The sequence below is a fragment of the Amblyomma mixtum genome, chromosome 1 (genome assembly GCF_055824585.1).
Source record: "Amblyomma mixtum isolate Tamu chromosome 1, ASM5582458v1, whole genome shotgun sequence".
Lineage (NCBI taxonomy): Eukaryota > Metazoa > Arthropoda > Arachnida > Ixodida > Ixodidae > Amblyomma > Amblyomma mixtum.
In genome coordinates, this window is record NC_143012.1 from 312041777 (window position 1) to 312055893 (window position 14117).

At 45.7% G+C, this 14117-nt stretch overlaps 1 protein-coding gene across 1 annotated transcript in view; it reads right to left on the minus strand.

Moving 5' to 3' along the window:
- The window catches only part of LOC149372451 (uncharacterized), a 68074-nt gene extending 54180 nt beyond the window's left edge, over positions 1 to 13894 (minus strand). The window contains exons 1-6 of the mRNA XM_089582114.1: positions 13815 to 13894; positions 12239 to 12363; positions 4186 to 4251; positions 3905 to 3970; positions 3746 to 3787; positions 773 to 841 (exon numbers count right to left, since the gene is read on the minus strand). Coding sequence (XP_089438240.1) covers positions 773 to 841; positions 3746 to 3787; positions 3905 to 3970; positions 4186 to 4251; positions 12239 to 12363; positions 13815 to 13894 — 448 coding nt within the window. The remainder of the gene's footprint in view (positions 1 to 772; positions 842 to 3745; positions 3788 to 3904; positions 3971 to 4185; positions 4252 to 12238; positions 12364 to 13814) is intronic.
- Between the last annotated feature and the right edge of the window lie 223 nt (positions 13895 to 14117).

Here is a 14117-nt window from a genome sequence, read left to right on the forward strand (position 1 = left end):
GCCCGAAGCACGTACGTGTCGCGAGAAAAACTAATGATGCCGAATTACCTGGAAATATCAGACTTTCGTACTCCTCTTTACCATCCGTGAAAAGCCTACATGCATGCACTATTTAATGGTGAGAGCGTGGGCTATGCTTCATCTTTTGGCAATACGATTTTCTTTTTGTCGCCACTGTTGCCGCATATGTAAAACTCTTGAACTGCTGAATACCCTCTTTAAGAAACTCTGAGGCATTTTACAAGTTTACTGTCGCTTACAGGAACGAAGGCCCCACTTAAAGATGCAGAAAAAAAGATATTAACGAGCAGTGTGAAAACAGGAGCTCTTCAACAGCAAATAGATCTAAATGATTGAGAAGGATGTCTGCGAGCGAGCCGACTCTTTCTCATGTATTTACTACATGCGTCGAATGCAGCTAAGACTCAACAAAAGTGCAGTAGGACGCAGAACAACTCAGAACAACTAAGAACTCCACTGCAGATTGGGCTAATTGGTGTAGATTCATAATGATGGTTCAACAGCGTGAACACACACAGACCAAGAAGGAGACAAGACACACACACATCGCGCTGTGTGTGTGTGTGTGTCTTGTCTCCTTCTTGGTCTGTGTGTGCGTGCGCTGTTGAACAATCATTATAAGAACTCCACATTGCCTGCCACTAGTACGAAGCGGACGATGAAGGATAGTTGATTTCAGACCAAATAATGTCCACGCCCTCGCATAAATCAAGCATAGCTTAGCACTGTGAACCGTCAGGAGCACGCGTACCTTTTGTTTCTTGGCTGGCCAGGCCTGCCCTCTGGTCAAGTGTGGTGGAAGCCTCAGAGGACGGTTGTCCTGGAAAGCGATATGTTACTCGCAATAAATGTCACATGCGTTCCTTTCACTCGAGCAATCATGTATGCAGGCATTCTTTCGAATATAGGTCGCATTCAAGGGAGAAAACTGCCTTGGCGAGACAAGTGATCAACGAATAGTTGTGTGCACCAGAAATTTTCAGAACAGAAATCATATTCAATGGACGTAGGGTCAGTCTCTATTTACCACAGTGAAAGGAAGCTGTATTAATTACAATGCAGGCTTCGTCGTGCATCCTTGAGCCAGAGCATGATCAAAGAATAAGTGGGGTTGCTTCCAATACAAACGTTGCATTACTGTCAATGTTTTCTTGCTCAAGTAAGTTACGCTCAAGTAACTGTGATAATGCATTCGTGATTAAATGACAACCCATAGCCAAGTTCCTCCGTTTGTTTGCTTTTTCTGCTCTGAAGGACTTATTTGTGCTAGATGATTGCTACACCGTCAAGAAATGCGAAACGAGCATATTAAAACAAAAGCTATACCATGGACAAAGAAAACTCCGGTCCCTAGACGAAGCTGAAATCCTGCTAAAAGCCAGGAAATTAGAAATTCTGGTGTAAAAAATGGCTAAAGGAGAAAAAAAAAAGAACAAGGCTCATGTAGCACGTCCGATCTTTTAGGGTTTACGCACGAACAAGCTTCTCATCACGCCCAAAAACGAGAGATTCCGCACTGTTCTCGCGCGCTTTTTTTTGTTGTTTTTCTGTCCGTTACGCATTAGGTGCGAAAGCAGCTTTGAAGCGACGGAGTTACGTGCTCACACACCCGTCATTAACCTCGAAAGCTGGGCATAGCTGCTGATGAGCACGAATACGGACAATCGTCGTCTTCTCAATTAACCTCTGCGGCCGGCATGCACAATCGAGGTATCGAGCGCACATAACTTCTAATGGCGGCACGCACGCGCTGAAATGGACGACGATGCTCGTGTCAGAAAAATAAATAGGGCGTGGAAGAAGAATAACATGAATGTGCTCAGAACACGGAACTTTATGCTTGGAATAACGGGCCGGACGCGTATCACTTGAAAACGTGCTTCGCTATGGAAGTTACAGCTGGCGTATGCGAATTCGCAGAGCTGCTTTAGCTTTAGTTTCAACATCCCAGACAGCACTGCGTCGGCAAGAAATTGTACTCAACCCATTACGGTTGCATAATGGCTGTGGCGTTAAGCTACTGAGAACGAGTTGGTGGAGTTCAAAGCCGGCGGCGATGGCCGCACTTTCAACGGAGGCGAAAGGCACGAAGTTCCTGTGTATAGAGGTCTCAGCGCCCATCCCATGGGTGATCGAAATTAATACCGAGTCATATACTAAAGCGTGCGTCATAGCCCCAATGTAACATTTAACACGTAAAACCGAGTTTAAGAAATCGCACAGCTGCGAGACAGATGAGCCCATGAGAACAGGGCAACGGAAATACATTTACCTCTATTATAAAATTACACCATCCAGGGCTGCCTTGTATTTCTTTCTCGCAGGTGTACTAGCAGTAATATCAGAGCACCCAGATCGCCTTGATCACAACACTCTTGAAACGTTCACAACTAATTCATACAGGCAACTATTTTAACTGATTCTATATAATTCGTTTCTTTGACATGCTGCTGCGGCAGTACTATAGGCACTGGTCGCTGTACTAAAACTTCTGTGCTTCAGACCACGCAAGAGCACTTGTCCTGTGTACGTATCTCCTTGTCATCGTTTGTGTAAGCTCCTATGTGCTCTGAAGAAAATGCAACCCCAACTCGATGAATAGTTCGTGTTCTTGTTCTTAAACTTCACTGGTTCACTGCGGTGTCGGGTTCGTTCATCACTGTTCGGTAGAGTGTAACGCCGCGGGAAGATAAAAGGGGGTATGCTTAACTGCTTCGGTTACTGTTTTGAGCTGCAGTTCACAGAAAAACGGAAAGACAATTTTATCTAGCAGGCGTTAAATTTGAAACTTCCCGGCACACATTGCCTTGTCCCACGAAACAATCAATCGTGCGATATTCGACCGCCATATCAAAGCCAAATTTTTAATCCATCCGGCTGGACTGACAGCTGTAGCTTGTTTCAGGCTGTTCGCGGTGGATTCGATCTGAGGGTGGTTCGATGTCGACACCTCTAACAGCGGGAAACGCGAAATTGTGGGTGAAACCTTGACTATTGGCGCAGTTCTAACGATTCATGCATAACCTCCGAGATCATCAACGACCTTGTCGTCCCTCCATACCACGATCACTTCACCGAACTGACCATCACATAGTTTGTTAACTGCGCCGAGTTTATTTTTCTGGCTACGGATGTCGAGACGGACAGTTAACCTCCGAGTTGCTGCCCTATCATAAGGGCAGCAACTTGGGCCTGTTGGTAGGTCATAATGAGGTGTGGAAGCTCAGACACAGCAGATAAGAGGAGGTGGTCGTCCCGTCCACTTGTGTCACTGTGTCTTTGCGCTTCCAAACTTCGTCACGACCTTATCATACTGCAGGATTTCTAAACATAGGCTCCAAGTGAGGGTTCACATTTGATATACGATCAAAGAGCTCTGAGTGTGATGCGTTCCAAGGCCATCTCGACTTTGTGCCGCAACTAAACAATAGAAATAAAAGCTTCAACTAAAATGGCAGCCTGTCATTAATTAAAAAATGTTGCTCTTCATATTTAGATCAAAAACTTGCAGGCGATTTTTAATTCTAGTAAAAAGTCCTTGCATGAGCGCGAATTATTACAGGAAGTTGACGATTGCACAAACTTCGCTAAAAGCAAAAGTCTGTGTCATCACAAAACAGCTAATTAGTATTTCCAGCTGAGCAGGCGAATGTAATAACAACAGTTAGGATAAGGTCTCTCTAGAAGTATCCAGAAAGAGCGGCTGCAGTTTTTGCGAGCTTACCGGTCAGGGCTTCCGACAAGTCTTTGGTCAAATTCATTTTTTCTGGGAAGATAAAAACAGAGATTAGTGTTGGAAAAAAAAATTATACGGGTGCCTTTTAGCTCCCTCATGTATCCAAAACGGCAACGCACCAATTTCGTAAGCGATAATTCTACGTACCGGTCATGAAGCCAAATGCTTTTCTCGGGGTCATCGTCTCTTGTGTTACTGATGATTCTTTCATCCCTGAAACAAAGCGGACAGGGATTATTCCTAAGATACTCCATCGTCATCACATTATAATCTCCTTCGTTCACTGGCGATCGAACATAATGCAAAACCTGATTCAGGAATAAGGATTATTAATTAGCGACTCGTGCGGGAGCTGAATGTTTCTAACCCGCATGATTACCGACCAGGGCGCTCTGGACTGCGCGACCTTAAAGCGACCTGGGACTCACCGGGTTGGGGCTTTTGTTCGAGGTTCTTTTGAAGAGGGTCGCTCGCGATGGCCGCGCCCTCGCTCGCTGAAAACAGAAAAAAAAGAAGTCACTTAAATATTTGTTTACTTCATTGCTGACTTGCTGGTTTGTTTTCATTTGTAGTATAAAAGCCACACTTTATTATAAGTTGTCGTTATCGTTACACCTACTTAAGACCAAACAAAGCTTTTATTCATCTCGAAAAACGTAAACAGCGGTAAAGGGACGCAAGACACGAGTAGGCAGGGCTACCCGCGTCCTGTCTATGTTTTCCAACATGTCCTGAGTCCCTTTTAATTATGCTTTAATTTCGAGATGCCAGAGTATTGTTTGTCTATAAATCGTTCTGAAGTGTGAATGTGTAGTAAAATACATGCTTTCACAATATTTCGCATGTTGAAAGTACACTATAATTTGTCCTGCCTGCTCCAAAGGAGAAAAAAGCAATTGAGAGATACATGATGCCAGAAAAAAAAAGAAATTTGAAGCAGTTTTACTGCATGTATTGAATGCATCTGTTTATTGGAGCCCTATAGTGTCGCACGCTTCGTAGTGCAAGAATGGTTCACTGCCCCTTCCCTTACGCCAACGTTCCCTCGTTCGCACCGCAATGACGCAGCACCGACAAAAAGTTTGTTTGTTTTGCTTCTGAAGTCGGATACAAGTCGGGAGCGAAACAAGCAACGGCTCCAAGAGTACGTCGCCGTTAATACGGGCACGCTAGTAGGTGCAAGGCAGTTAGCCTGACGTCAAGACAATAGGTCGATGACGTTGGTTGGAGATTATCTTGACGGGCTCTTGCAGCTTTGCTTTTGTGTTTTATCTGACTATACCAGCAGTATTTCGCTTCACTCAGCGTATATGCTGATAATCAAGAGCTTGTCTTCTTTGTGTGGGTCGTTTAAATCAAGTGCACGAATGCGTCCAGCACACAGAATTCACTGTGAATACATATAATGGAACGTCTGCGGCACTCCTGATACTACAAAGCTCAGCACGGATCAAGAGAAAAGATCGCGCCCACGCAAAAGTTTAGGCAGTGTAAGAAACGCCTTTAGAAATTTTCGGTAGGGCGCATCTAGGGATTCGAAGCTGCATAGGCGCCATAAGTTGCCGCCTGCAAGGCTAAGTCGCAAACAGCCGGACAATTTAAAAAGGGTATGCTATCAGGAACAAAAGTCTCGGGAACGTGCTAAAAGTGATCTAGGCGTATAGGTGCCACATCTGCCAGCGATCACTTCATTTCACTACCTCACATCGGTGCTTGTTACTGACTTCCTCCTCCCTAAGTGGGGTCTCCAGTCACCGGCTACTAAAAAAGTTGTCGTCTTTAGTTGCCGCTCAAGCGTCCTTGAGACTTAGGTCACTGAGAGCAGTTTCGAAGGAATCAAATTGCACGCACAGGCATGTTAACATATACTTGGGCTGCATGGACCTGATTACGCCAGAGACAGAGAAACTCCTAATTCTCGGTGTACTTCTACTCGTTTTCGGGCCAGGAGGGAACAATAAATGGGACTGTTAAAACTGTCCGAATAGAGTCTAATTCGGCTCGATAGAGTTACATTGCCTCCCATCGATTCTTAGAGAGTGGTTTAGAAAGACCCCCCTGTTTCACCTTTGCACGATTCCCGTGGCTAAGAGTCGCTTGGATGCATTGTTGTGGGACGCGGCCTAATCGCTGCAGCAGTTAATAGAATTTGAAACCCGGAAAAGCACGGGCAAATAGTTTTGATTCCTGCAGGCACTCAAGTCATGCAGACTTGAGGTAGTTTGGGGAAAAAATAGGAAAGCACGCGCAACCGGCAGCCCCTCTATCTTGCTTGAAAGATCATGGCATTTCACATACTGAGATCGTGGGTTCGGTTCAGACCGGAGGCCAGTTTCTTTCTTTTTCTGTTACTGTGTGTCAAATGCTCTTAAGTAATTCTCATTTAATGACGATCAGTCAATAAATTAAAAAATGTTTCTTAATGTGTCCAACATTGTTCGCTTCTGTTGTATATGCCCCAAACAGTTCTTTATTTTATAACATTATTCTTGTTAGTTGAATTTACTTCGTGCGTTAGAGTGAACTGATTTCCTGAGGAAACCACCTCTGCATCCTTTATGATAAGAATAAAATTAAATTCTCTTAATTCTTACGTGGTGCTCGTTTTTATTCCTACTTATTTTCCTTGCTTGAAAAAATACATGTTCAATGTCCAACATTTATGTTGTCAATTAGGCAACTAAGCGTATCAGGCCCTCGACTATGGACGTCCGAAAAGCGTAAGATAGGTACAGAGCGTTTGTATCAGTCATATTTGCAGGCTTGCAGTTCCGTACCGAAACCACTAACTGAGATTAATACGCCAGCCATGAAATAATAAACAGAGTTTCTTATGATGATGAGCTAAGGTATCCTCTCACGGTGGTTTTGCTGTCTCACATCTGTTAACCTACGCAAATGGTCACTGATAAAACCAAATACAATCACCAATACCACTTAAAACCTTCGAAGCTAGCTTAAGTTTCCAGCATCAGTAATTTAGCCTCTAAACCAAAGTCCTTGTAAACTACTCACTATAAATTTTCAGTACGCATTTCATATCCAGAGAAGAAAACAAACATTAAAACGTTAAGCGATTGAAGGCTCACCAGCAATCCTTGGCATACGCTTAACAGGCTCACATCTATCCAAGCGGTTACAGGCCGCTTGTGAACCTTTCCGAAGTGCCTGTCTTTATGCCGCATAAATATTTAATATCCTTTGGCTTGAAATAGGCTTGAAATACGAGCGAGGAAATGCCGGGCGCTATCTTACGCGGAAGAATATTCGAAGTCACGCGAGGCTCCAATTTCTTCCACGCAGACAGCGGTGAATCCATAACAGGTGTTCAAATGGTAACGCCAGACGCGCGATGCTTTCCAAGTATACCAGAGCAATATCGTAAATTAGAAGCGGCAGCGGCGGCGGCACACTCTTCAAGACTCTTTGCCTTTGGCGTTTAAAGGCCGCCGCGGGGAGAGATTTACGCTCACTTAATGTTTTGAGGGCTTTCTTTCTTTGCTTGTTCTGAATATACAACTTATGTTTTCGCTTACGCATCCTCCTTTCTTGCCGCCTTGAATGAAGAGCGCTGTCATGAGACTCATATTCAAGCCGCTATCTAACCAGAAATCGTAACATGTTCTGGCTGAAGTGCGAGCGTTTAATTGCTCTTCGTCGAGAGGCGGGCCCATTCAAAGAGCGTGCCCCCCTTTTGACCCGTTTATGGCCGCTGTAGTCAAAGCGAAAACCGCGCCTCATGAGAATCCGGAGGATGCCCCTGCGAAGGATGCTGGCAGAGGGAGCGAAGTGCATATTTCACATATTCTCGATCAAGCAAAAATAGCCTTGCGATGTATGCACTTCAAATTGGCTGTCTCTTCGGTATACTGCCCCCGTGCTCGTCTTACGAAGGTGTTGCATACGGAAGCTGCTAAACAGTTCTGCCGGGTCAAGCACGGTAGAATCACCATGACCTTTCTGTGTCCTAAGAACGCCAACTCGGAACGGTATCTGGGGCCTTAATTGGGTTTATTTTCTGGTTTCTAGGTTATTTTCCCTAGGCGTTCCAAGCCGTGAGTCGCAGTCAAGTACACAGAATAGGTGAAGCCCTGCTCCAGTCTCAAATCGAAGCTGCTCTAAAAGGGAGCAACATTTCAAGGAGGCCAAACCATACGAAAATATCATTAGGCACGACGTGTGGCAAGCGATCGCAATGACCAATGCCAAAGCGACCACAGCGGGGCTGGCGTGAACTGCCATGAAGCGGCACCTGCCATTCACTCTGAGGCGATTGACAGGCGGCGTCTTTCCAATATCCTAATGCGACATTGGCAACAGCAAGGAAGACGCCAAAGGACACCACGACATTAACTCTCAGCTGATCGGTTTGGTTGCATTTGTTATATGTTGCCAATAGGCTAGGGCAGCAGAGTTACACTGAAAATCCGGATACTGAGCACGCGCACCCCAGACTACTTGGCGTATGGCGACGTTCTCTTCGACGAACGCATCCATTATCGGCCCTGAGGAACTCACGCACCCCACACACACTATCTCTAAGAGTGCACACCAGTGTGCCTCCAGAGTTGACATCATCTAATCAGCGACCTAGCTGTCAAAACCGTTCCTTCGTAAGAGTGGCATGAGATTGACTGACGCCCGTCGATTGACTGGTTTCGATTCCTAATCACAGCCCAACCAATCAAACGTTCTCAAGTAGGAAAAACGCTGCGAATTCGGCTCCCTATTAGCTGCTGCAAGCTCTAGCCTTCCCAAATCTCCATCCTTTTTTTTTATACATGCCAGCTGGTGAGTCCCGAGTGGCTCGACTATACCGCACACAGCAAGCTTCGCGCTTAACTTTCGCCCGCCAACTGCGCAAGCGCGTGAGGCTATCCCTGTCGGCGGACTTTAATCGTGTGTGCCAGTCGCCGCACGCTCGGGCGTCGTGATGCACGCCCGCAGTCCCCGTTAAGCTTGCAATTAAAGCGCGCAATTTTGTGCACGCAGCGGTAGTTTGCGTCCAGATGATTAGAGTCTCTGAGTCTCCCTGACGCAGAGAAGCAGCTGCCATATAGTGACATCTACCCGCTACTCGCCACCGAACTGTCGGTCACTATACAGCATCACACCTGACATGAGATGCATGGGGATGCATGGGGTAAGAGGGAGAGTGAACTGTGCTTTATTTTCCGAGTTTTATGTCTGAGTTTCACGCATCTAGACGGAGCCGCAGCTTGTCTTGCAGTTCCAGAGGTGTTGCTGTACAACTCCGCTTTGTCTAAGCGAAGTGCAATGAGAAGAAGGTATTGAAAAGGAATTTGGGCATTTGTGTGCTTTAGAGGTCATTTCTTACGCTTATGTGTTACCTGTCTGGGAGTCCTTCGCAAACCTGGCAGTCTAGCTATACCGTATGTTCCTTAACAGTAGCGGAACGTGTCGCATTGCAAGGCGTGCGTCTGAGCTCGGCGAGTGTGTATGTGCAATCGTGTCGTAAAAGAACTCGAGAAGAGGAGGTGTAATGCAGCTCCTTGCGAATGTCCTGTTGTCTATTTCTGTGCAACATTCGGTGGTTGGGTAGCTGCCTTTTGAGACCATATAGGTCGGGACAGATTGGCATCCATGGAGCCGAACACTCTGCCTTGCACACTGTACTTCTTTCGCATAGCGCAGGGTACTACATCTTGCAGCCAATCCTATGAAGCATGTTTTTATTTCCGTAGCTTGCGACCACTTAGTACACAGCCATTGTCGTATCTTTATTGAGAGAAAAACTATACCAGTCCACACTTCTTTTCAGCAAGACGATCACCCACAGAGAAGCTAAACGGTAAAATATCACATCTCTTTTTTCTCTAACTCTGCGTTTCCCTGAGAGAACTAGTACCGTGATATAGCTTCCCTGGCATAAGCCAAAAGAATCATGAATATCCAAGGAAACTTCGAGCTCAAAAGTCTGGAATGACACCACTTCTCCCTAAGCTGAGTAAAATATGACCAAATGAAGCCTGCCCTGAGGATTTTTCTGTAACGAAACGAACAGCCTTGCAAAGATGGAGTCGCAGAAGTTTAGATTCGCGCCCTTGTGAAGTGGACTTTTACAAAAATTCCGCACCGGGCCTTGTTTCTCCGCAAGTCGATGCGTTGAAATCCTCTGGACGACCGTTGTGCTCATAATTTCTGCATACGATATATATAAGAGCTCTCCTCAGCTCCGTCAACGCAAGATAGAACTACGCCATGACTCTGCACAGTACAACGAACGGTGACGTGCACGCCTGTTTCGTTTTATGCTTTTACTCCAACATACGTTACGTTTACAAGTAGATAAAAAAAAAACAAGTAACTAGCCGTTTCTCGTGATGTCGCTAGACCAATTACTAACGCGCCGTTAATTAGCACAGCACTCCAGATAACGCAAATCCGCCGGTGACACATCAAGAGGGTGCGGCATAGGACGGTCGAAAAATGCTTAGTGGAGCTAGCTAACACACATGGAATCGGCCAAGCATCACTGTTGAAAGGTTTTATTCAAGATTCGTTTTAAGATGCGAGCTTTAGCAGTGCTTAAATCCGGTTTCTCTTTTCGAACAGGCTGGAAACAAAGAAATAAATACCTTCATCGGGATACAGCTGCGCAGGTTTTGATGAAGCTGGGATAAAATCTCGCAATGGAGGCAAGCGGCACTTTGACTCCCTGAAAACTTATTTTCTCATGAAAGTTTTAAAATACATAAAATGTGAAGTTTTTAAACACCATTTCGAAAATTCTGTTCCAGTAAGACGCTCAGAGGCGGCATCTGTTGCTGGATAATATAAAGCAAAACTATGCCACCGGAAGTAAAAGTTACCCTACTACTTCTCACCTAATAGACGGAGTTTATCTACAAAGTTACCCTACTACTTCTCACCTAATAGACGGAGTTTATCTACAAATTAAGTTCTCGGCTGCTGAAGAACTGCATAGCTTCGCAGCTACCAAGAAAAAAAAACGTAAACGCCAATGTACAAAACAGGTAGGGCTATAAAAATTTAACGCAGTGAGACAACCCCTTTCCTTGCACTAAGTTACTTTGCATGTGGCTCTATAAAATCCTATTACAAGAGGACATAAACAGGCAAGAATTTTTTTTAAAAACAGCTGCTCAGTTGCTTCTTTTACTGCTAAATAATAATAATTAGCTCTTTTCAGGCTTCTTCTGCATGGGAAGCAATGCAGAGTTTCATCGGCGCTTCGATTTTCCTTGAGTAATGTTGAGTTTGTTCCCTTCACTTACAGGAAGAGAAGGGAAGCTACAAAATAAAACCACTCAGAGTACTTTGACCCAATGTCCAAGCGCAGACAAGTGCAAACACGTTTTGCAGTATTTTCTAGTCGTGCGCTCAAGTGCGTTTGAGCTGCTCGAGCTAAAATCGTTACTGAAGGTAGCGCCAATTATCAGTTAAGCGGCAGGGTTTCCTGCTTTTCTTACCCCAGGAGCACATTACGTTGCCTTTTAATAGCTTGAGAAGTAAGTTACAGGCTGAACTAAATATTTCAGGTAAAAACAAGTGTCATAAAATTGCCACCCCTTCGTTATCGCAAGTATGCGAGCGTACCACACAGTGCGAATGCAAAGGATGAGGCAGAGCGGAAGAATAACATCACAAAAGCGAGGAACTTCGGTGGAGCTGCATGCAGAAGCAGCACCTAGTAGTGTCGAACGCAGCCCTCACGCACTATTCTTTTATGTGAGCGCTATATATATCGGGCCAGAAAAGTGTTTCCTTGAATGCGTCTAAAAGTCGATTAAATGTCTCGCTTAAACTAGCAGCATACAAAATGTTCTTAACAGCCCGTAATCTGTTAAAGACTTGTACAAATAGCGCGTCACTTACAGGGTAAAACGGGGACTATTTGGCTGCTCACTGTGCAGGAGTAAAAAGCGGAGTAAAAGCTGTCCTCTAGTGCACTCCTTTTGTAAAAGGCTGTGCGCTAGAGGACAACTTACTCCTTCTTTTAATCATTTCTGTCCAGAGCGTACGAAAAGACGACGGCAGACAAAGGATCGACTAGACAAACCTACAGTCGTTTCATTGCGCCCGTCTTAGTCTTTTCGTAGCCAGTCTAGCGCGGCTTTCCTGCACAGTGAGATCAAATCGTTCGCAACTAATGTCGTAGTCATCACGTGAAAATAATAGTCATCAACGGAAATTAACCCACCGGTCACGGTTCTCCTGACCCGCTGGTCACATGGATGGAAGAATTACGCATCACCACAGCCCCTTTACACATACACAACTCCCCCAGACTCCCTTACACATGACCCCTTTTCACGACTGACGCAGCAACCAGTGCCATATTGCGTGAAGTCCACTTCAATTTTTTTAATGACCACCAGGTGTAGCGAAATTATCGAAACGCTGCGAGTAGTTCGTGACACTAAAGCGACGCGCATTTCGCGCGTAATTTGTTACGCTTCCGCGCGTTCTCGCTTCGCGGGACAGACGCGGACGTACGCTTCCTGGAGACGTGTCTGTAGGCCAGGATGAGTATGACGAGCAGCACCACGCAGGCCACGAGGCCCCCGATGAAGGACGCAGACGGAGTCTTGCGCTCATCGCTGGCCGAGGAATCGCTGCTGCTGGGCCGAGCAGGTGGCGCCACACGACACGCGCATGCGCGGATAAGGGGGAGCGGCGCCAGAGAGTAAGTATGCATAAGCATGGATAAGGATAAGCAAGAAAGAAAGAAAAGTATAGATGAAGATTTGTTTAGAAGGATAAGCATGGATCGCCATAGAGGCGTACACAGACATGTAGAAAACAAGGACACGAGAAGAGAGTTTTCTGCGTGTGCTAACCCCAGGCCTCGTAAAAGGCCGTGACAAAAGGAAGGCCTAAAACCTTCTCTGTATATTTGTTTGAACCTAACGTGGGAGTGATCGCGACGATGAAATTATTAAGACCTCCAACGAAGCGTTTACGTTCCGCTGTCCTGTTTAGAACAAGTTTCACCTGCATTACTCCTGTTCAATTGAAAGTAGGATATATAACTATGATTTTGAATCCACATCAATCATCCCTACGTGACTGACAAACTCGAATCTTTATTTACAAAACAACGTGACTCGCGTTATTCGCAAGCATCACAGACATTAAAGGTGCAGAGCCGTAACACTGCTCCTTCAATTCTTCAGCCCATCGCAATTTTACTCGGTCAGAACAACCATTCAGGTTGAAGCACACGTACGCTCGTACTAACCTTCAACGTCACTAGCCATTTCTTTTAGCAACTGATTGGAATCAACCAGCAGCCGACATTGTTTCCATCGAAAATCATGATGTGTTTCTTCTCAGCTAGTCTTTCCCGAGCAGCGATGTTTAACTCATTGTGTTAACAATTATGTTGTCTGCCAGCGCTTCATATTAGTATTACGGTTATCATTCGCGAAAGTTTTGTTGACATTTGTGTATTTTCACTTGCCTCCCCATCCTCCCTCTTTTCCCACCACCTATTTAATATTCTCGCTAGAATATATGTATAAACATGTAAATAAACCACAAACAACAACCCAGAATTTATTCCGAAGTTGGGCCATTGCGTAAGCCAAAAATTCCGGGGGAGGGGGGGGGGGGGGGGGGGGGGGGCAGTGCACTTTGCTCTTACTAAAAGTGCGATGAGGCGAAAGCCAGGGTGGAGTCGGAGCGGCAGTCGGCGTTACATATACAGATTGGGGTGATGACGTCATACGAGACGGCACGTGCATGCGCAGTACATTACCGGTTATGACATGCAGTATGTCGTTGACGTCTCAATTTTTATTAATTATTTTTGTTATTATTTTACTTAATTTTTAATCAATGTTTTGTAACGACACACAACGTCATGTCAATGGCGTGATCAGTTTTTAATTAACTGAACGATAAGGTGTGACAATTAATTTCATGTTACGACATGCTAAGCCATGTTTGATGACGCCATCAGTTTGATTGACAGCTAAGGGGAGGACAACAACTGCGGACGCACACGCCGGCGAGTCATGATCCTGTAATGCAGGCGAAATGAAGTGCGCAGCATGCAGTGGCAGCAGACCTCTCGGGGTCCGAACTTTCGAGCGACGGCCTGAAGGACTCGGAGGCGCCCTCCGGGTGCCTTCGGCCAGAGGTCACCATGGCGTCTGCACGGGCCAGTCAACGTGTTGGGTCACCAGAGGTGCATGCCTTGCGCACGGCTAATCCTGCGGCTGCTGCCCGGCATCGGACTGGAGCTGACGCTGGGGACCACTCTCCTGCGTCACACGATCATCAGCGGCGACGTCAGCACGCGCTGTTCGATATCGGATTTCTAGGGCGGGCATATTTCTTTTTTGCGTGCATTCGCGTGCGCCAGTCTAGC